Raw genomic sequence first — 21,564 nt, 5'->3', positions numbered from 1 at the left:
CATCGTAGTACGCATTACCCTGTAGTATCTGTAGGCGGATATCTATATTTTTTGTCTCTTTTCCATATCCACTGGCGAAATTGTCACCCAAACGGATGTGCCGAAATACGCAACATCAGAGTCCCCGTTGCTCTTTCTCCACATGTTTGCCGGTCAGCATTGGGGTTCCAACGAATCTATCATCCGCCATGATCCTGGCTGGCTTAGCCGTGTGCCCCGTTTAATGTGGGTCGAGGGCATCCTATCCGATGGGGGCTGAAAACGAGACCACGGCCACTGTCAATTGGCTGGATAATTCATGCGATGACAAAAATTGCTGTGTATCCAAGGGCTACTAGTAGATAGCATCAACACAGCCCGGCCCCTAGAACCTGAAAGCGAATTGAAAACGAATTCGTATAAACGGAAAGGCCCCCTCAAGCTTTTTGCAATTTCCGGGGGGCATGTCAAAATAGGAGGCATGCATTCTGAATCCTCCATACGCCTTAAGATTTCTAGATTATGGCTCAATTAGACCCGTGGCCATGGTGACTGGAAACGTATTAGGTGAGGCCAGTTCTCAGGTGGGGATGAGATACCATAGACTCTGCAAGATGCTTCCTGGAAGGGCGACTTATAGAGAACCCATGAGGGAAAGCGCGACGGCATCGACATTGTGACCACTGGCACGGGTCGCGCCTGCCGTCGGATGGAACGGCTCCCCACTCGAGACGTCCATCTACACTGCCTCTTTTCATTCTTTCTCATCCAACCTCAGTTACATGGGAGGGTCCCAGAATGAACAAGGACAACGGACCAACTATGTCGTCCCACTTTGAGCCTTCAATTGCTGCCAGCGATGGCCAGGATAAACCACCGCCCCGCTTTCTGCAGTGGCCACAAAGCTCAATCAACGATACGCCTGGATTTTTGTTCGCAAAGCCCGCTGGCTGTCTGAAAAGCGGGTTGCCAAGAAAGCCTATGATGGCCCTTACTTCCCCGACAATGAGTCTTCCTGAGATCTCGCAGGTGCCTCGCCCGATGGAGGAAACCAGTATATCAGATACGCAAACTTTAGCTGCAAGGTCAGGCGCGGCTGAAGGTCCAGCTCAGGATGTGTATTGTATTCACCTGAATGCCTAGAAACGAGCATTGGGCTGACATTCTTCTCCATAGCTCTTTCTTGTCAACCACGCGTGGCAATTGCAGGTCACCGCACCAAGAAACCTATGCTACAGGGAATCCGCTCCAATGGAAGCCACATAATTTCACGTTAGCCGTTCGGCAATCGCTGGAAAAGACAGAACCAACTGCCCGTGTGGGGTCACAGCCAGATATACAGGGAATCTTTTCCCCGGAGCTTAATGCTGGTGAGAATGAGGTCAGCCCCAAGTTTAATAGGTCATATTTTTTGCTTGCACTGACGGTAAAAGCCTGCCTTACCTTATCCTATCTCCTCTCCATCTGCTAGCCACGAGTTGGGACCCGAAGCAATTGCCCAAGGCTCCGAGTACATCCCGGAGAAGCCTGAGCCTCCGAAGAGGGATCTTCCCTTGAAACGCCCTGCGGGCTCACGAAAGGTCAAGCCAAAGAAACAAAATTTGAACTCCATAAGCCAATCAGACGCGCATCAGCTGACGGAAGACAACTTGTTCGAGCTTCTTGTGAAAAGAATCCGACAACGAGAAGATGATGAAGCCGCTGCTGAAGGCATAAGACGTCAAGTGGAGGAACATAATAGGAGTCTTAGTAAGGAGAACCAAGCTTTACGCTCCGAGTTGAAGGAGCTGGATGCACAGCTACAGAAGAGCATGGTCGAGTCAAGCGATGCCAGGTCTCAGCTGGAAGAATGGAAAACCAAAATCCGCAAATTCAGAACAGTGGTCAATGACCTGGGTCGGGAGTACGATGCACTTCGTGAAGAATCCGATAAGCTGCGCGAGGCCACGATATCCCTGGGGCAAGAGAAAGCTGATCTCAACGTGGAAATTGAGCGCATCAGACTTCACGTTGCCCAGGCCGAAGAGACGGTCGACAAACAGCGGGATCAAATCTTGGATCGCGAGAACAGAATAGCTATGCTCGAGCAGGCACTCTCGGTCTCCAAAGGCCATGAAAACGATTCAGTGTGTCAGATTGAAGATCAAAAGAGGAAAATTGTCACTCTGGAGGCTTACATCCAGAACTACTCGTTGAGTCATGCTAGGCAGCTCAGCACTATGAGAGACGACCAAGCAAAGCTTCACAAAAGAGTTGATGCAGGTTTTGATTTGCTCATCCAGAAAGCAGACGAAACGAAGGATTCCATGATCTCCACAGCCCAGCAAGCCCTCGAGGAATGTCGTTCTTCCATTCAATCATTGACTGAGCAATCCACTTCTCAGCAAATCGATGTCCAGAATTTTACCGACGAGGCTAATCACATCGTTTCTCAGTAAGTTGTGTTGTGCCATGGCAAATCTTGAGTAATTGCTGACATTGGGGGTAGGCTCAATCGGCTATCGGTGCAATTCGCTGAAGGCGTCAATGGGAGCACCACTCTAAACACTAATGCATCTAAGGCTATCGAAGACGGTTTGGGGCTGATTGAGAGACACTTTGGATCCGACTCTCCTCTCTTTACGGAACTTTCTAATTCCGAAAAATTACATGAAAGTTTAACGGGACAGTTTCAGGCTATGGAGCCAAAATTGAACCACCTCGATAATTCAGTAACCAGCTTGATAGGAAATGAAAGGAAACTCCTCGAAAGCCTTGATACATTACGCGAAACACTAGCTGATGAGCAGATTCGGACAGGAAAAGCAGTCTTGGAAGCTGAACTCGCCAAGAGGGCTAATGAGAATGTACAACTTCAGGTCCAGAACTACAAAATCTCTTTCGAATCTGAATTGTTGCAAAAAAGTCTGAAGGAGCAGGAGGCTACCATCAAGAAATATCTTACGGCTATCGATGAGAACAAGGCTAGGGTCCAGGTACTTGAGCAGGAAGTGTATAATCTCACGGCTGAGAAGGTGGCCTTGGGAGGCGAGATTGAGACAACGAAGCTCGAAATGCGGCAGGAGCTGACTCAAGAAAAGCAAGCTTTAAAGGAGCAGATAAAAGCTCAATACGAACCACAGCTTATCAACCTCAGGAAAGACAAACTTGAGCTTGAGGAAGCTTCAGCTGATCTTATTAAAAAGCTTGGCGACATCCAACATGCCTTGATTGACGCCAGAAGGGTTGTTGAGCAACTGCGCAAAGAGCGGGAACTCTTGGTCCAAGAAACCGAGCAGCAAGTTGTGGAACTCACGAAGTCCTGTTCTGAATCCAACGCGCAGCTAGTTGCTCAGACAGGAGAGCTACAGCGATTCCAAGAACTCGATGCCGCTTCTAGAGTTGAGAACAGTAGTCTTCGCGAACAGCTTGAGCAAGCACAAGAAACGATACTTCATCTTGAGCAGAGACCAACCGCTCCAGCTAAGGGTGATGACACACGTGATGCCTCACCAGGTAATGTCATTGTTCCTTTTGCTACAATGGAGGGAAAGCTGTCGCCAACCCCCGCTGAATCTCCTTTTCATGAATCATGCGACTTTGCAATGCTCTTCATGTCAGATGAAGAAGCAGGCGCTTCCGTGCCAGCTGAAAAGGTCAGGGATATTAGCTCACAAGAGCGCAACCTTAAGAGAAGGTCGTCCAATTCTAAGAAAGCGACAAACTCCCCTGATGGCGATAAGCGCACTAATAAAAGCCCTCTTGCTAAGAAAAAGCGCAAAGTCAGCATTTCCGAGGCTCCCAGACAATTGAAAAGTGCTAGGGTTTCGCCGAGTGGCCAGATGACTACCAGTACTGCCGAAGAGAACAAGAATATTGAGAATTCAGCAAGCAAGATATCGAAACATATCCATAAGTGGACCTACAGTCGCATTCACAGTACAGCCACGCAGCTTCAGAGACAACAGTCCGCCACTTCTGTTCGGTCCGCAGCGTCTGGACGTTCTGTGGTTGAGCGACGAACCAGCCCACAAGGCCTCGTATCGGCAAGTAGTGCAGTGGAAGTGCCGAAGCGCAAAAGTTCCCGGGGTCGAGGGAGAGGACGATCTCGCAGTAAGCGGAAACCACTGGCTCCTTATGGCCTGTCATCTGATAGAATCTTTAGATGATCGATACCACGCACGCTTCAACACTGAAGAATAACCACGTTCGATTCGAAGTCCCTTGCTTTCTGTCTCAGGAGAAGGCTTTTGTTTCCAATTACCGATCAGTTTTTCGAAGTATCACTCACCTTTATGGCTCTCCTCACGTGCAATTTTCACGATGTTCGAGTTATGCTCTGCTAATTTGTCCCCGTCACTTTTCATCCTGACCCGATGATTTCACAGGCCACTTGTGTGCAGTTCTAGCCCATATATTTTAGCCGCAACACCCGTGGGCCTCATTATCCCCATTGATGCCGTATCGTTTGGAAGTTGAAGGTATACGATAATCCAAGGGGGATCATGTAGAGTGGATCGATATATATTTCCAATTCAGAACCCAAAACTGTGTTGCTTATAAACGCCGTACACAATGCTCCACCAAAGAAAGAACCGGTACTAGGAGCCAGACGAGGGTAGACCCATCATAACCCACCGCCCGAGAACTTCCTGAAATAATGTACAAATAAGCCCCAAGCAGGCCTTCCAAGCTCCATTTTGTCCCAGTCAGTGGAAAGCAGTTCCGTCCTGGTTCAGCTTCGAGGATCCTCTCGCCCTAGGTGATGACACAAGAATGGCGATTTGATCCGCTTATCAGAAAAAAGTATCGATCAGGCGTTGTCGCGAATTCGAAGCAGCACTCAACGGCAAGAGCGGAGGGGAGTGGAGAATAAGCCATTGAGGTGACAAAGAGAGGCCCACACAATCTATTTCGCCTTTCCACCCTTTGTCGCCTCAAGGAACAGAACCTTCTTCTTAACGACGGGGTCGTACTTCAGCATGCTGAGCGGGCGGTGCGCGCGCGGACGGATCATGGTACGGTAGTAGCCAGTCATCGCCATGGAGATGAGCCGGACAGGGATGGTACGTGACTTCGCTGCGGTGTTGAGATGCGTTAGCGGTCATTGTCATGCTTTGCTCGGAGGAGGATGTTTTTGGGAGCCCAGGTTACGTCGGCTAGTCCGAGTACCGGGGGCCATTGAAAAAGTTTCCGGGGCAAAAGTAAACCTTAACCAGAACAATCGAGTCATTTACCTTTCTTGGCCATTTTGCGCGACGTCCCAAGGGGAAAAGTTGATGTTCGTGAGATCGCGGACTCAATTGCGGACGGCCGTCCGCAAAACCTCCGTACTCACGTGATGAGATTAGTAATATTTTGATATCCAGCCCTTGAGCTTTGTCTCATCCTACGCTCATGATCGCCCAATATACAACTTTTAATACTTTAAACCTAAGTTGGTAAGCTGGTACCATAAATGGGCGGCCTGGATGCGTTTTGCATGTACTTTACTGGACAACTAACTGTAAGTGACAGTTGAGGAAAGATCGGCTCTACCAGGGCAACTTTTATTCTTTCGAAGAACATATGAAGCAGACCTGAACATATGTATATCGGACGGACATAGGCTTGCAAATCATACGCTCTTACAGTTCCCCGCTCTCATTTAGCTCAAAACCATCACTAAAAATCTCTTTGGCTATTGCATTTTCACTAAGGCTAGATTAGGCGCAACGTTCTATCTTGATTCTTGAGATTTGTCCCACCCGTTTGCCTTCTGCTTTTCAATTTACTAAGGGAGAATCTGCCATACTATGGCTAAGATGCTTTTTTTGGGGTGACTATTATTCGCATTGATGATCGTGCACGCTATTGAAATCTCGCGACTCGTGAGCCGTAGTCCAACCCCTAGGGTCTGGGAACTGTAACGAAGTAGTTGCTGCTCTGAGCTCTAGCTACTCTTTATTCTTTTATCACTTCCACTCGCTTGGGAGGTCTTATGTGGATAGGTACTTCTGCCGATGAGGAGCAAAAACTATTAACGCGCTTCCCCAATGGATCCAAGGCAAATACCTGCTCTTCAGAATGAATTAATACCCAATAACCCATGGATGGAGCCACTCCGAGGTTACCAAAGCCTTACACAAAAACAACTGTATATGAGTTTCCACTTTCAACACAAGCATACTATATCTGTGACTGATGCCCGCAATGGTGTGTGGCCTTGCAATTCCGATACATTAAATGATTTGGTCGATCATTGAAACAGCGAAGGCCAGAATCCAGTATACGGAATAAGATGGCCCATTCGAAGAGCAGCTATAGGAACGCCTAATGCGGTCCATCTTCCGCTGTATTCGGGGCGTTTTGGAACGACCTGACATATTTCGGTCTGATACGTTCTATCATCGCTATCGATATCCATATTACCTCTTTCATCATTACTACATATAAGTGGACAGGGAAATACGTCTAGCCTCTAAGGAGAGCTCTAATGTTTGCAGTGCTGCAACACCGTTCCGGTAGATCTGCCAGGGAATTACTTTCAAGAACGTATTGACGTGGGACTGAGCTTAACCTAAGGCAACACGTCTGTAATTGCGGTCTAATGCAAGTTCCAACACAAAAGCGGGACTTGAATACAGCTACATGTTATCAAAATACGGGGCAACCATACCTAACACGATCCAAATCATCGCCACTAAGTTCAAGAACCATTAGTTCTTTGGATTCTGTACGTCTCCTTTTCAACAAGCATATCAATGAAGTAAAAAGGAACAAAGCGACCGATCAGGGAAAAATGTGTACCTGAATAGTTAAAGGTCCCATTCAATACCATTTGCAATGTGCTATATGCAAATTGGCACGTAGTTCTGGCCTTGGTTTTTCCTGCTATAGGCCTCGATCGCTCATACTAGTAAAGGCTCGGATGGGCATGACACACCTCTGTACTGTTATACGACTGTCCCTAAATAGAAGCATTCCTTAGAGATTAGGATCCTTCACAATTCCCTCAAGGAGGCATCACCGATGAACATCTATCGTTCTTGATCCAGCATTACCGTCAACCGCAAAGAATTCGTGATCGTCACGCCATAGGTGGCGAATCTCATACGTATCTTAACATGCATCCCAAGTATCGAAATTCCCGGCCTGTGGCAGCCAACAGCCACCGACAATACATCCCTGCTCACAGGAACAAGTACATGCGTCATCTAGATGTGTATTCAAGTTATAGACAGGAATTTTCCAGCTGCTAACCCCCGGCCACTCTTTTAGGCGTTACCGAACATCTCAATTAGGCCCCCGAGAGCGCCTTGCCCCACGTCGATCACCTTTAGGAACCCCGCAGCTTGAGTCACGAAATGCAGGCTCAAGTAATCGTGGGAACAGTGCACTGCATACATGAAGGGCGTGCGTTAAGCCATTTTTATGACGATAAGCATCGGCGGATCTGAAATCGCGATCCAGGATACGGTTGTCACAGACTCGGGGTGCCCAGGGCTGTCTGAGAAGCCGAAGCTTTTCTAGATGCTGTCAGACAAGGCTACAAGTTTACAAAAAATAGGGGAAAGGGAAAGGAAAGGAAAGCAAAATTGGTCTGTAATAGTCATAACGAATACAAGATTTATTATTCAACACTATTTCCTTGGCTCGTACATCGTAAAAGCTCGGGGTCATCTGCATCCAAACATTCATTCGTAAAGCTTAACGGAGAGACAAGCAGACACGATTAATGCATCGAACTAGCTTCTTCAGAGCATGCAGCATCTCCACCAACAAGTGAGTCACAATTCAATGTCCAATAACAAGATGTAGGAAAATAACACATGCATAATCAAGGCAGCAAACTGCCCCCTATTGGCTACCTGCCGCACTTGCAGCGGCGCGATGGGTCCGAAAGAGCCAATAATGATGCAGCCGAGCCAAGCCAAGCAAAATTACAGAGCCTCGACCAGAAATTGCCCAGTCACGTCAAGGGTCCCCGATCCTTCCTGTCTGGGAACCTAGCAGCTATGACTGGTTCAAAGGGTGTCACGGTGAGTGGGAAGGGGGCGCACCAGGCAAGCCTCCCGTTCCCCCGGAGAGAAAAGTGAGCATTGTGGATTTATCTCACTATAGCAGAGAGATCTTTGGCGGTTATCCCGGCGGCATTCAATGCTCGGCGCGGGTGGTGTAGTGAAGCTTTCAGCAGCAATTGGGGGAGTGGAAATCGTTGTTCGCAATCGTTGTTCGCAATCGTTGTTCGCAATCGTTGTTCAATAGTTCGGTTGAGCGTTTGCATAATTCTGTCAACGGTGGGTGTTGAGGTAGACACGGGTTCGGCGCTCCTCGCGGTCCATGTTGTCGTTGATGTAGAGCGAACCACGGTTGGAAGAGGATCGGCTTGGAGAGACGCGAGGAGACTGGTAGACAATCACCGGACGCTTGCCAGTGGAGGGTGAGCGCTCAATGATAGTGGTGGGAGAAGCACGAGTCTCCGGGGTGCGAGAGCGAGGACGAACTTGCTGGACAATTGGACGGGGGCTGTTGGCAGAGCGAGAGCTGGTGTTGGAACGAGAGCTGGGAGGGCGCACGGGAGGCGCGCGGCCCCGGCGCGGCGACGAAAGACGCATGCCGTGCTCAACAGACTCGAGCAGGTAGCGGGTTGAGCTCGAGTCGCGAGGTAGCTTGACTCGGGTTGGTTTGCCGGCCTCTTTGTCGACCTGAGCAAAGTATCGTCCGCTCTCACTGTACAGGTATTGGGTCACGTCGACTGCAAGCAAATGTCCACGCTCACACTGGGTGTTATCGTCGTTCTCAAGAGCTAGTTCACATTGGGTGCAGTGTCTAACATGACGCTCAAACTCGTCGAGGACGAGCTTCTCGTCGTCGTGCAGGTCACGCACGACGGTGGGGGTGGTGACAATGGCGGCAGGCATGCTGGAGTTGCGACTATGTGTGAGACTATGGGAAGATGCCGGACGAGGAGGCCGCTCTACCGTCGAGAGGGACTCGGGGTCGATGTAATACTTGGTTGAGCGTAGGGGCGACACTGTGACTGTTGGTCTGGGTCACGCGGGAAAACGACGAAGTAAATCGCCGTTGTAGATAAATAAGATAGTAGAGGGTTGTCCTTAGGTCAGACGGATGGAGAAGTGACCTGAGAGAACGGTGGAGTTTATATATCACGGTGGATTGTATGAATTGAACTGGAATGAGGAGGGGGAAGCAGGTGGATGGAGCAGCTGCTTTATAGATTCCCCCCGATGGGCAAGGCTCACTGCAGCCTGGGGGGGAGGGATCTGCAGTAGTGAATTCCCAATCCAGAGTGACATCCTGTTACGAACGGCCCCACACAGTTAGAATAGCGCCTGCTGGTCACAGCCTTGTATCCTCAGGCTTAGGGCTTATTGGAGCCGCTAGCTCGTGGCGCAGCATGAACACTGTTTCCTTTTACTGCGTACATTACCGCCCATCTTTGATTGATTCTAATTGGCTGGACACCCTCGGCCAGGCGGTCCCAGTTCGCCGGCGTCTCTATTCAGAAAGCGGGCATGTACGAAATCATACTTGCGTGCAGTAGCTTGTATCTTTCTCAAAGCTAATACTTTGAATACTTCCAATACTTTCAATACGTGTCCCCGAATCTTCTGCCTTTGCTGCCTATCTTGGTTTTTTGGAATCCACATTTTGTCATCAACTCTCTGCTTACCGTGGCTTGAGACCTCTCGTGTTCCTGCGCCCCGGACCGGGTCTTATGCCCCTCCTCCTGGGGGTCTACCATTCACAAGGTCCGGGCACCTGAGCAATGGATGACGCCAGAATTGTTAGGCTACTGAGATCTAGTGCCCCTGGTCATCTACATTGTTGAACCGTGTTCCTGAGACCAGACCGGCCCTTACTCGCCCAGCTTACCGCTGGCCCCGGACACGAGCGTCTGGCAAAACATGCCAGCGTGGATCTTTCCGCGCACGAGTCAAGGGTTCCGGGGCTCGCATAGTTTCAAGATGGGATCCAAATTTGGAAATGCATGATGACCGATCGCCCTTGGCGTTTCGAGTCTGAAGCCGAAAGATCACTAAGAATAGGGTGAACTGGCTAACGTTGGAGGGACTTGGACCCTCTCACCAGCCGCAAGACTCTAGCCTCAAGCCACACTTCTCTCACTGTGTAAGCACAATATGCCCATGGCAACGACGCTAGCAATCCTGGCCTTACTGGCCTTAGCCTTTTGGCTCAGCCCCAGCCACAAATGCGGCTGATGGCTCTCTGTTCATTCGTCATACGAGCCACTACGTCAATGTTCTCGTATTGATAGTTGATCATTCCTTGGAAGAGCCACAGTTGGCTCCAGCCACACTTCCAAGGCCAAGCTTCCTGCGTGTCGGTCATAAGCAACGAAGAGGCGCCTCAGCCTCAACTCGTGTTCCTGGCCTACGTCGTCGGTACTTGGCATTTCTCGGGTCTGTTATCAGTCTATACACTTCCTGCCTCCTTCCAGGCATCTACCCACATGCGAACCATCTAGGTCCCCGGACGCGCATGACGGGACAGGCCCCAGCATGACAGGTGGTACTCACGGGGGCCTTGTACCTGACAGTCGGGACTTGAGAATCCTCTGCACTTTACCCCGCGCTAAGACTATCGTGGCCATCTAAATCCTGGTACCAACAAAGTGCTTCTAGCCGGAAGGTTACTGCACCGCGTCCTTGTCTGCCGCTCAAAGGTCTGCCCTCCAACGAGCCCTGCCGGGCTAGCTCAATCGGTAGAGCGTGAGACTCTTAATCTCAAGGTTGTGGGTTCGACCCCCACGTTCGGCTATTCCTATCAATAACCTGAGATCTCTTTTTTTTTTCTTGGTTCTTCATTCAAATTTTTTTCAATGCCGCCGCAACGAGTGGCTAAAAAACGTCGGCGCGGATCCACCGGAGTGGGCCGGGCCGACGAAAAACGGGAAACCCAATCAGGGATAAAATCAATGAGAATGTAAGCAGAGCGATCCAGTGAGTGCCACGGGCTACGCAAGTGTTACGTGTAGCAAGAAAGCGGCATCAAGCCAGATGACGAATCTTACATACGCAGTATAGACTTGGTCGAGCCTGGAACTCCGCTGTGGCTAGTGCTGGGCCTGAGCGCAAGGCAGAGCGTTACTCCCGATCGGCGGTATGCTTCATGGCTGTTGGTCGGTCTTGAACATCGTACCAAAACTAGTAATCTCTGGTATTGCGCATGAATTGCATCAGCCATAGCTTCATATGGTTACAACAAGGGCTCAGCAAAAGCCTCTCGGGACAATAGGGGAAGGTGACGCCAAACGCAAAGCCGCTGACAGCTTTTATTAGTCGCTGCGACACGTACCGAGCACTGGCAGGACTGCGTAGTTTGAACGCAATTGGCTCAGCGATTGGACAGTTGGCTTGGAAAACACAGATTGTTGCAAGTTGGTAGAGGAGACGGCTTGTCTGGCTCACTTAATTGCCCAATTGGTTTCTCTCAGACCATCCTGCTGCATCTCTACTAGCAAAGTATATTTTGGCAACCATTGCTGGGAGATCTCTGGGTCAAACCAAACAAGCCTTGCACACCCACACTGGCGGTCTATATCAAGAGAAACTTTCAGCAGTTACCGCTGACTGACTCGCTTGAAACAATTCAGAGGACCTGTTGCAATGATTGCGGAGCGCGGAGATTGGATGTTTGCCCCTGGCGGAGCTTCGGCGCTTACCAGCAGGTGTCAACAGCGAGCCGCGAGCCTACCTACTAAACCCTTAGAACCCTCAACCCTAGAAGATCCAATACCTTCTACCCGCTAGAGGATTATGAAACAATCCTAAGTTCGTACATGCGCTACTAGCCGCTTGCTCGATCAATTAAAGTTTATGAGAGCCTCATCATACTAGCATAGCGCCCCACCTAAATTAGAATTATAGGATCAATTGCTTTCATGCTTTGTCTTCTAGATGGCTTCGAGTAATGCTTGTACTAGTATAATATATTACCCTGAAAGGTTTCAGTTCGCGCTTGGCTACTACTAATTGTAGACAGCAATTGAATCACCACTCTATTCATTACAAGCGCTGTGTACATGACTCGCAAATTATCTATTGCATGTAGCCATGGGGGTTCATTCGTAAATTGCCCCAGGCGCGCGCGAAGAAGAATTCATTGTCAGCTCTATGGCATGACAGGGACCGAAGAGACACCTCAACCGTGTTATTGATGCTGAGAGTCGAATTGTGAATAGTTGAGGGGCTATTTGCCGTCAATCTATCGTTGCAGCAAAGAGCCATGCAAATTTGTCGGGTAGCAGGGTCGAAATTTCCAGCTACTGTCACCGAAGCGTCCGTCTTGGATGCTATTCTCAGCATGTCACGTTGACCAAAGAAATCCATTAAGTAGCCTAAATGCCGTTCGCCGGCGGGATATCGGGATTGAGTAAATGGGTGATAGCCGAATCACTTCTTAAGTCGATAGACTTGAATAGAAACGAAAAAAAAACTCCTATGCGTAGCAACTTTGAATGTTTCATAGAAGAGCCCGAACGCCGAAATTATCGTAGTATTCATCAAGCCTTAGCAACCTGAACCAAGATCTTCCCCCGGGCCCGCCCAGAGCGAAGTTTCTCAAATGCCTGCCTCGCATCTTCAAACTCGTACTTAGTATCGACGTGCGTCTTCAAAGATCCCGTCTTCAGCATATCCCCAAGCGCAACCAGATGCTGCTGGGTATTCGCAAAGAAAAAGATCTTATACCTCCTCTTCCCACCCCCCAAAAGCGACGGCCAAGCAACCCGTCCAGCAAACGTCGTAAACGCCGATGCCCCAACCTGCACAAACACCCCCTCAGCCTTCAAAAATTGATGACTCTGGAAGTACAGCTCCGAAGGAGACCCAATATGATCCAGCACATGATCATAAACCGTGCCGCCGTCACAAAGCACCCCGACCAAATCATCCACAGCCGTATAATCAATAACCTCGTCCGCTCCAAGCCCGCGGCACAGCTCGACATTCCGTGTTGAGCACGTAACCGTCACATGGCACCCAAGTGCCTTTGCAATCTGGATCGCGAAGAGCCCGCATCCGCCCGAGCCCCCGTTCACAAACACTTTATCGCCCTCTTTCACGTACCCCACCAGCGCCTGGTACGCAGACTGCGCCGCGATCCCCAGCCCCGCGGCCTGGTCGAGCTCCACGCCCTCGGGGACCGGCACGACGCACCCCACGTCGATGGTCAGATACTCTGCCAAGGACCCGAACCTCGTCGGCCGGCTGTGGCAGCCGTAGACGAGCTGGCCGGGGCGGAGATGGGTGGCGCCAGGCCCGGTCGTGACTACGCGTCCGGCGAAATCCATCCCCGGTGATGCGGGCAGGCCGATGACAAGGTGGGCTGCCATGCCCATTTCTGGGACTTTGAAGTCGGCTGGATTGAGGGATGCGGTGAGGACTTGGATGAGGACTTGGGAGCCGCGGGGCGCGGGCGGGGCACGGGCGCTGGGCTCTAGGTTTAGGTTCTTTTCAAGGCCACCAGTCGTGCTGTTATAGAGCCAGGCTTTCATGTTGGATGGGTGTGGGGGAGTAGTCATTGCGGTGAAGGGAAGGGGTAGGAGGGGTTGGGGTCGCTATGTCTCTTATATAAGTGGTTGCTAACGGCACACGGCGCGAAAGAGGCCACTTGCGCCGGTGAAGGTGGAATGTTTCAAGCACTGCCTTGACGAGATTTTAGGTGGAATTTCCGACTGCGGGTGGTTCTGAATGAGCCAACTGGTTATTTCTGAAGCTACTAGGGGAGTCGAATGATGATGTCGTTGCTTCAGTAGTGGTCATAGCTCCTGTCAGGTGGGGCTGCTAGGTGGACCAAATTGTCCAGACGTTTAGGGCAGTACGAGCTTTTGAAGCATAGAGTATTGGGAAACCCCTCCTGTAGCATACCCCAAAGTTAATGATGTATTATAAATCTATAGGAGCACACTCTCGGTCTTAAGAAATGAGATTTTACATTTGCTGAGTGGGTACATCAAGTCTAGAAAGATATGGCCCTTCAATGTTCTCTCCTCGGGTTGGTACATGGAAGGTTTTACTTCAAAAAGCCAGCTTACTATAAGCCCTCCGCAAAATACTCCACAGGATAGTTTGGAATTCCAGGATGCGACTCGGATATCAAGAGCGCGTGCGTCATGTTATCAGAGCGCCGAGTACTTTCCGGAGCGATCATCCAATGGGGAAGCGTGGTCCTGGTCACCAATGTCCATCTGCTGGGTACGATGCGAAAGATGTTCCTCTGTATCGGTTTGAACCTGCTTCTCCATGCGAGTTTCTTCCTTGAAACCGTCTTGACTGTTGAGAATCTCGCGCGCAGCAGATGAATCCCGGTCTTGAACACCAGCGTCCTGTTCATTCCGAAGACGTTGTTCTTCCTGGCGTTTATCTTCCAATTCCAAAGCAGCCTCTTCGCGCTGAGCTTCTCCGTTGTCGATGTCCTGCAAGCCAATGGAAGAGATAATCTTTCCTAAGAGGAACTGGTACCGGAGATGGCCGCTGATCATCTCGCTCACGTCCACGTTTTCTACACCGGGAACGCCTTCCACACGCTGCAGTCCTGCAACACCGAGTTGGAGACTGCTAGTGCGGTAAAGGAAGGCGAGAACCGCATCATTCTTAGAGAACACGTTCACGACGCGACCGCTGACGACACTGCGGATATTTCTCCAGTGCTCGGCGTCTGACGGCGCAGGGCTACCCAGCAAGATAACCGATTCTACCAGACCCCAGGCACCCCTCCGTGCCAGGCTTTGGAGGCAAGAGAATATCAAGCGAGAGCCAAGCGAGTATCCGATAAGGGTGACTGATCGCTCTCCCTGGACTTTGTTGATCAGCGCATCTGCCAGAACCTCGCCGGCCTTGTCGGCGCGGGCTTTAGCAACGCTGAACGGGTTATCGACAATCCGAGCGACCTTCATTAGGCCCATGGGGAGCATGACAGCACTCATAATGGTTGCGAAAAAGGTACGTGACAGGACCTGTTTGCCCGCAACCGACCATGCTGCGCTCGTAACAAGGCTGGAGATCGCATTCCCAAGAGTCATCAAAGACTTCGTTTCCCAGCGCAAACCGAAAACCTCCGAGTCCGCGCCAATAACCCGCCAAGGGATGACAAAGTTGGATTCCTCCTTAAGCCAGCCAGTAACCCCAATCGTCACTCGCAGACGATGATCCTCTCGTGCTGCGTCGCTTTCTTTCTGTATCCGTTTCCGCGAGCCTCGGATGGGGATGAATGCGAAGTCTTCAACTTCGCGGGCGTATTTGTCCATCATGCGACCAGTCATCCGACCTCCATACGCCCCGAAAAGTCCCCCAACAACGACACCGCTACCAGCCAACGCTCCTAGATACCCGGCTGCCGCAGTCGCACCAAGACCTAGTCCACCCATAATGGACCCAATGCCCGCAGCTACGAGCGGGGCTGCAAGACCACCGGTGATACCGATAAGAGCCGCACCAGCAACAGATGCGATGCCAACCTTCCACTTCCGCGAGTCATCACGTTTCTTGGGCTTTTGCTGGTCCTCTGGGGCTCCCGACAGTGCAAGGGCGTTATCAAGTAGCCCGCGTGCAACTTTGACCTCGTCTTCGTTCAAGATCTTGACGTCTATGTCCAAGCTGGATGCGACACGGAGCATCAGGATACGCGAGTAAGCATTGTAGTGTTCCAGGCTGAGTAGTAGCAGTAGGAGTGAATGCAGAATTAGAAGCCGTGTTGCTTTAGGGAGGTGAACAAGTGGTGATTCGATTGGGCGGTACACTTGACGCAGTTTCTCCATCCGTTTCTTATCTTCTCTATCTTCTCCCAGGGGCAGATCGTCTTGCTTGGCAGCGTCAGGAATGGCATCTTTATCCTGGGCTTTGTCGTCATCATCATTATCCTTGTTAACGACTTGGCCGATGCGCAGCAAAACGGCATCTCGCCAGTCGTCCAGGTGAGCAAGAGAGTCCTTTTTTGCCTGAGCCTTTATAGCCTCTTTTCGGGGGTCTACTTTGGCAGGCTCAGGGCTTTTCTTTTCTTTGACAAGTTTATCGCTGCTTTCTCGCGGGGTGTCGTTCTGCGGCCGAGGCGGCAAGGATGGTGTTGCATCATCGCGCTCCTTCTGAGAATCTTCCTTTGAGTCTTCTTTTGGATCTTCGTTTGAAGGAGAATTGGCAATAGGAGAGTTGTCAGTGGGAAATTCGTTGGAGTTCTCAAACACATCGATAAGGCCGGTTCGCATTGACTCTGCTATCTCTGCGACCAGCACTGTAAGGTCGGCGCGTTGCGACCGGTCCAGGATTGACGTCAGATCTTGGTCGCGGTCACTGGCGGAGGGGCCTTCCTTGGAGCCCTTGGAGTCGAAAAGGGAGGCCCGTTTATCTTTGAGATTCTTGAGCATTTGGGCGTAAGAAATGCAACGAAATATCTAGGCTGGGCTTTTGCCACTTAAATGAGGGAGTTGGAGTAGGAGTTGGCAGATGCCAGTCGGAGGGTCCGGGCAGGCTACAGCGATCTGCGGACCCTTAGAGCCGCATCTTCCACAGCCTATACCGTTCACCCTCACCAGGCCTACGCTTATTTCACCCGTAGAACGATATTGTCGATGCAATCAAATGATTGATTCATCAAAGTTGTGCCACCTGGGCAGGCTGGAGATGAATACTAATTATCCTCATGGACGGCCCCAGCTCGTTCAAGTTCCAGGGACCTATTTTTGGACGCGCTCGTAACCTTAATAAGCATGTGGTTATTGTTTAATCAATTTAAGGTATAAAGCCATCAGCCTTCCGCAGGGCCCCAAGTTCAACTCCTCGCCGTGACAAGACATGCAAGTTTTCCGGTAATAGGCCTGTATAGAAATGCCCCCAAGGTTGTTTATATTTAGGTTGACATGATACAGTTATTATACGTCACAGGAGCGTCCGAAGTATCTCTTTCTGCTGATCCCGCACTTTGTTTGAATTCGACACTAAAAGGTTCTTCGAGAGGGGAGGCTTATAGCGGTTAGCGCTTTCTGAGCTAGTTGAGCTTAAGGAATTCAGGATGTTCAACAGTCGTAAAGGGAAGCCGTAGAGTAGTAATGGTAGAGAGATTTGAGGAGTGAGGCTTGTCCATTATGTACCTGCGGTCATGATTTGCCCCGGTGGTGATATGTACGAGCCGGGCCCCTAGTCATGTGTTGAAGTCACAGGACCAGCATTCCGATATGATATCCCCATACTCTTGCATTAAAGACCTCATAACCAGTCCGAATGTTTGAGATCCTCCAATGGTAACGTCAAGCGACACTAGCCCCTTCATAAGACAGTCAATTTGTCTACGCCACGAGCCATCTGACGAAAAATCCGGATCTCCATCCGTTTTCCCAAGTCCAGGCGACGAGAAAAACTGAAGATTGATAGTATGCACCACAGCCTTCCCCAGAGCCGTCGTTATAACGCTAGGGGTGAGATGATAGGCGGTGATTGGAGCTTCAGGGGCAAGCCCATGTTGAACATTAAACGTCTCTTCGATGGGCAATGCAAGGACACATTCGATCATTTGGGCAACAGAGGAAACCGCTTCCCGTTCGTGTGTTCGGATGCTTTGGCCGATTTCCTGTGACAGAATGTGGCTCATTGGGTTTACAAAGGGTTCCAGTGCCTCTGCGAGAACAAGTACTCCAGAATTCCAAGGCACAACAAGAGAAACTGGGACCACTCGTCAGCAAGATATCTAAGGATAGCAGAAGAGGGGTCCTACCACAAGATACCCTTGACGCCAAGGAAAGATCCCAGAAAATATCTCTACAGCGCTTGATGAAGGGCCGGAGATTCTCATCTATTTTTCCAACGACGGTGACCACGGAATTGATTGATTTCAGTAATTCGGAATTAATGTGCTGGGAATTATCGTGCAGCAGTCGGAGGTCATTCTTCACATCCGCGATCTTTCTCCAGATATAGAAAGCCTCTGATGCTATCCTTCGACAAATATCTGGGATGGTGCGGTCGCACTCTCTTGTATTATACAAGAAAAATGCCGGTGGCACTGGGTTCTCAGGGGTAAAACCTGGCAAATATTAACTTTGCATTCAAGCCCACTTTCAATGCCTATAATTAGAACCTACTAATTTCGTTACAACGGGGATCTGGAAGTTGACATTGATGATTTGACGTCAAAGCAGCTCCAGTATCACGAATATACCCGCCCCAACGCACAACGGAAAGGCTGGCCTCCGCAAGAGCACCGTAGTGAGATGATGGCCCTAAGGTAGTGCAGTAGTTTTGGACGAGCTCATCTAGTTCGCGCAGCATCTGCAACCCCAGATTGAGAAATCCATGCTCTATGTCAGCCTTGTTTGAATCAATGAGAGCGCTCATTGGGATAGCCGCTCCATCGAAGATTAATATTGCAAACACAGCCTGAAAGGACCGAACCGACTTCGCGTCCTCGATGGCTACACGAGCTTGGTACCAGGCATCAGTATAAAGATGGCATGGAGAACTGCGAGCGGATTGCTTCCCACAAAATCTGGCGATGGGAACTTCATTGGTAGAGGTCCAGCACTCTCCTTCAGAACCACGGCTAGGTAGCCACTGTAAAGCGAATAGTCGGAGCGCTGCATTGAGCGCCGCATCAGACTTTCTTTTTGAAGGAGGTCTTATTCTATTCCCATAGAGATCTCCAAAATGGTCCAAGAATCTTGCGCATCCCACAATTGTCACCCTGTAAGCTTCGTCTTGGGCCTGATCGCGAGAATTCGGTGACCTGCTGCTCTGTAATTGACCTGATGAATTGAGAGAAGCCACAAGAGACTCTGTTTCTCGTCGGGATGAGGTAGATGACTCCATATCTGGTCCCAGTAGCATCGTTAACCGCGCAGGTATCGGTTCGTTAGAGCTTCCAGGCCTGCTGTTTTCTATCTTGTACCGAATTCGCGTTGCATATAAATTAATGTCGTAGTCCAGGAACCTCGTCGCAGAACCCGTCAAAACCGCATCGTATATACTGATCAGCCGCTCATTGAGTATTCTGGTGTCTAATTTCGAGTTCAATAGGTGTATGGGGCTGCGGGGTGAGCTCCCAGGCACAAATCTCATTCCATATGAAACGTGTTTCACTGACTGTGACTGATTTGGTAAAAGAGAAAGTCTTCGGTCATGTTGCGAGTCAGATTGCGCCTCGGAGCCAAGCGGTGTTGGCTCAGCCGTGGCGGGCAGCTGTAAATCGTTCGCAAAGTAATTCTCGATGTCAAAATTGAGCCATGCAGCAAAATCATCATCACTGGTGTTGGGAGTCCTAGACGCGCTTCTTGGGGTTCTCCCAAGGGTCTCTGATGAGTTCTCGGCAAGTAAGTGACCATCATATTCATATGCCGAAACTTGATTCAGTTTCGATTTATTCTGTCGCTGTCGTTTTCTTGGTCGCGAGCTCAATCGAGATGTAGCAAAATTGAAAGTGCATGTATGTCCCAGGCGCGCGCAATGCGCACAAGAGATATTCGAGTCAATGGATACATCAGAAGGGAAAAAGCAGCGGCGTTTAGAGCGTCTGCAGGGATCGCAGCTCGAAAATTGACGGCGCTGCACCTCCGGCGGGGATGCGAACTGCCCGGGACTGGACATGTTGAGCATCGCGAGATGAGCGCAGGACAAAGTCCATCGCGTAGTGCAATATTTCTATGGAATTGCAGATGGGACTGTGGTCAGCTTCCGCATTGAAAGCCGGACACGACCAGATGGCAAGTAGTGATTTTGTTCTGGAAATACCTAATGGTCGGGGCGGATTTGCTCGGCAGACAACTTGAACTTCGCGACAGGCAGCCGGAATTTCCAAAGTAGCTGATAACAGCTCATTTGCCCTTGTTCCTATGCGCAGATTACCGAGCTCGAAGTTCGAGGAGCTGATGTGAAGCCGGCTGTTCTGGTTTTCTAGTTGACCTAACGGTGACTACAGGTCACCGTACGTAACTAAAGGTTCAGCGTAGCGACCCACTCGATTACTAAGGTTACTTGGCGTAGCCTGGAGTTAGTTAACTAGGCGTACGCAGCTCCGCTATTTCCTATTTTATGTTAGCTTATATTTCACTTCGGGTTTGAAATCACTTGGTGACGCATTAACACAGTAGGGCCCCTAGCTGGCAATTGGATGGGCTTAATATATAACTAATCTCGACGGAACATAATTTAGTATATCATGTATCCGGGTATCCACCTATCCTGCTGCGCTCAGACAGCGTCATGTTGGCTAGATTCTCAAGGCGATTGAAGCAGATGGAACCTGGGAATCGAATAACGAAAACTAAAATGAAATTCTGATTCTATCCTCACGACAGACCTTTTTGGTAATCCTGGCCGTTAGAGATGCCCTCTATGGGGTTTCCGGAGGACTCTAATCAGTGGAGGATTCTTGTTCAATTCAGTAAACCTCCCAATGGTCAACGTTGTTAGAGCACCCGAGTCGGGGTTCGACGGATTGAAGACGGCAATGATTTCGACATGTGGATTCTTATTGGCAAATATCAGGATATTCCATGGCATTGAAAAAGAAGACTCCTGTATCTGTCAAATATTGGCTCTCATGTACAGGCCAAAGCCCTATATACTAACTAAACGCTCTCCCCTGCAGCCCTGCGAACGCAACGAACGATATAGTTTGGATTGCTCAAGAAAGGCGAATGGCCTTCGTCACATCGCTCAACATGCAATGCACCATTCCCCTGTGCCACGATTCTTTCTTGTATGCAAGCTGCCAAAGCCTGGTCGTTTCGACACAGAATGTACGTGCTTGGAATCTCAAGATAGGCCGTGTAAGTAACTGGCACAGATAATGGACCCGCCGGAAATGACCCTAAAAGAGAAACTGCCTTGTCTGCATCTTCAGGATCGCAGCCATTGTACAGAACCATGCGACAGGCATCTTTGTCAAGTACCATGGATCCATCCTAAGAAATAATATTAGGGATCAGGGACACTCTCATATCATATGGTCTTTCGAAGCAAACGCGCTGCGAATGAAGGAAAATGATCCTACCGGCTTAAACTGCATCCCGCCGTATTTTTCCTGCATCTCTTTCCGCTGCTTGTCTAGCTCCTCCTCTTCGGGGGTTGCTGGTACCATCTGACTTGCGTAGCTTTGGCCTTTTGGCAAAGCCATTGCACACATATAGATGAGCCGGGAGACTGATCCTTTTAGCCCTTTCGCCTCTCGACTTTCTTTTCCGAGTCCTTTAACTGCTTCGGACATAGCAATACCACCAAATGAGTGAGCAAGGGCAATGACATCTTTGCCAGTATCTAGATACTTCAAGATCACGCGACGGACTTCTTCAGCATCTTTCTCCCAGGTAGCATGAGGTGGACTTGAGTCGACGGAAGGAAGGTCAATTCCTTCTGTTTCGTAGCCCAGGTTTTTGAGACCATCAATGACATATTGATAGTGCTGCGGCCTGTGCCACGCGCCTGGGACAATGACGACAGCTGGTTTGTCCATTGCCAACATATTGCGAAATGGGAGACGAGAATAGAGAAGGATTTTCAAATGTACTCGGCAGTCCCAACGAGATGCAAGAATCTAAATACTGCAACTTTCTTCCTCGCCAGGAGCATCGGTTCCGACAGTTTTACCTTTGCGGCC

The 21,564-nt window shown here is 49.9% G+C and overlaps 8 protein-coding genes across 8 annotated transcripts; 1 reads left to right on the top strand and 7 right to left on the bottom strand.

Annotated features, from left to right (window-relative positions):
• Positions 1 to 777: 777 nt before the first annotated feature.
• Positions 778 to 4,161, top strand: N7468_007271 (uncharacterized protein; the record flags this gene model as incomplete). Its single annotated transcript, XM_058476567.1, has 5 exons — positions 778 to 1,097; positions 1,156 to 1,360; positions 1,413 to 2,413; positions 2,468 to 4,071; positions 4,124 to 4,161. The coding sequence occupies 5 exons, from the start codon at positions 778 to 780 to the stop codon at positions 4,159 to 4,161; spliced, it is 3,168 nt and encodes a 1,055-aa protein (XP_058329457.1).
• A 706-nt stretch (positions 4,162 to 4,867) lies between these two features.
• N7468_007270 (mitochondrial 54S ribosomal protein bL33m) lies at positions 4,868 to 5,208 on the bottom strand (the record flags this gene model as incomplete). The annotated part of the gene is made up of 2 exons (XM_058476566.1): positions 4,868 to 5,037; positions 5,196 to 5,208. 2 exons carry the CDS (start codon positions 5,206 to 5,208, stop codon positions 4,868 to 4,870), a joined length of 183 nt encoding a protein of 60 aa, XP_058329456.1.
• Positions 5,209 to 8,231: 3,023 nt separating this feature from the next.
• Positions 8,232 to 8,861, bottom strand: N7468_007269 (uncharacterized protein; the record flags this gene model as incomplete). Its single annotated transcript, XM_058476565.1, has 1 exon — positions 8,232 to 8,861. The coding sequence occupies one exon, from the start codon at positions 8,859 to 8,861 to the stop codon at positions 8,232 to 8,234; it is 630 nt and encodes a 209-aa protein (XP_058329455.1).
• A 3,162-nt stretch (positions 8,862 to 12,023) lies between these two features.
• On the bottom strand, positions 12,024 to 12,314 carry N7468_007268 (uncharacterized protein; the record flags this gene model as incomplete). Its single annotated transcript, XM_058476564.1, has 1 exon — positions 12,024 to 12,314. The coding sequence occupies one exon, from the start codon at positions 12,312 to 12,314 to the stop codon at positions 12,024 to 12,026; it is 291 nt and encodes a 96-aa protein (XP_058329454.1).
• A 173-nt stretch (positions 12,315 to 12,487) lies between these two features.
• On the bottom strand, positions 12,488 to 13,507 carry N7468_007267 (NAD(P)-dependent alcohol dehydrogenase; the record flags this gene model as incomplete). The annotated part of the gene is made up of 1 exon (XM_058476563.1): positions 12,488 to 13,507. One exon carries the CDS (start codon positions 13,505 to 13,507, stop codon positions 12,488 to 12,490), a length of 1,020 nt encoding a protein of 339 aa, XP_058329453.1.
• A 597-nt stretch (positions 13,508 to 14,104) lies between these two features.
• Positions 14,105 to 16,345, bottom strand: N7468_007266 (DUF726 domain protein; the record flags this gene model as incomplete). The annotated part of the gene is made up of 1 exon (XM_058476562.1): positions 14,105 to 16,345. The coding sequence occupies one exon, from the start codon at positions 16,343 to 16,345 to the stop codon at positions 14,105 to 14,107; it is 2,241 nt and encodes a 746-aa protein (XP_058329452.1).
• Positions 16,346 to 17,118: 773 nt separating this feature from the next.
• N7468_007265 (Zn(II)2Cys6 transcription factor domain-containing protein) lies at positions 17,119 to 19,553 on the bottom strand (the record flags this gene model as incomplete). The annotated part of the gene is made up of 3 exons (XM_058476561.1): positions 17,119 to 17,636; positions 17,689 to 17,997; positions 18,056 to 19,553. The coding sequence occupies 3 exons, from the start codon at positions 19,551 to 19,553 to the stop codon at positions 17,119 to 17,121; spliced, it is 2,325 nt and encodes a 774-aa protein (XP_058329451.1).
• A 983-nt stretch (positions 19,554 to 20,536) lies between these two features.
• N7468_007264 (alpha/beta hydrolase) lies at positions 20,537 to 21,429 on the bottom strand (the record flags this gene model as incomplete). Its single annotated transcript, XM_058476560.1, has 2 exons — positions 20,537 to 20,872; positions 20,962 to 21,429. The coding sequence occupies 2 exons, from the start codon at positions 21,427 to 21,429 to the stop codon at positions 20,537 to 20,539; spliced, it is 804 nt and encodes a 267-aa protein (XP_058329450.1).
• Positions 21,430 to 21,564: the final 135 nt, after the last annotated feature.

This window comes from Penicillium chermesinum (assembly GCF_028974085.1).
Source record: "Penicillium chermesinum strain IBT 19713 chromosome Unknown utg000005l:1.0-4115287.0:1.0-4118363.0, whole genome shotgun sequence".
NCBI lineage: Eukaryota > Fungi > Ascomycota > Eurotiomycetes > Eurotiales > Aspergillaceae > Penicillium > Penicillium chermesinum.
This window is presented reverse-complemented; position numbering and strand designations above follow the sequence as displayed.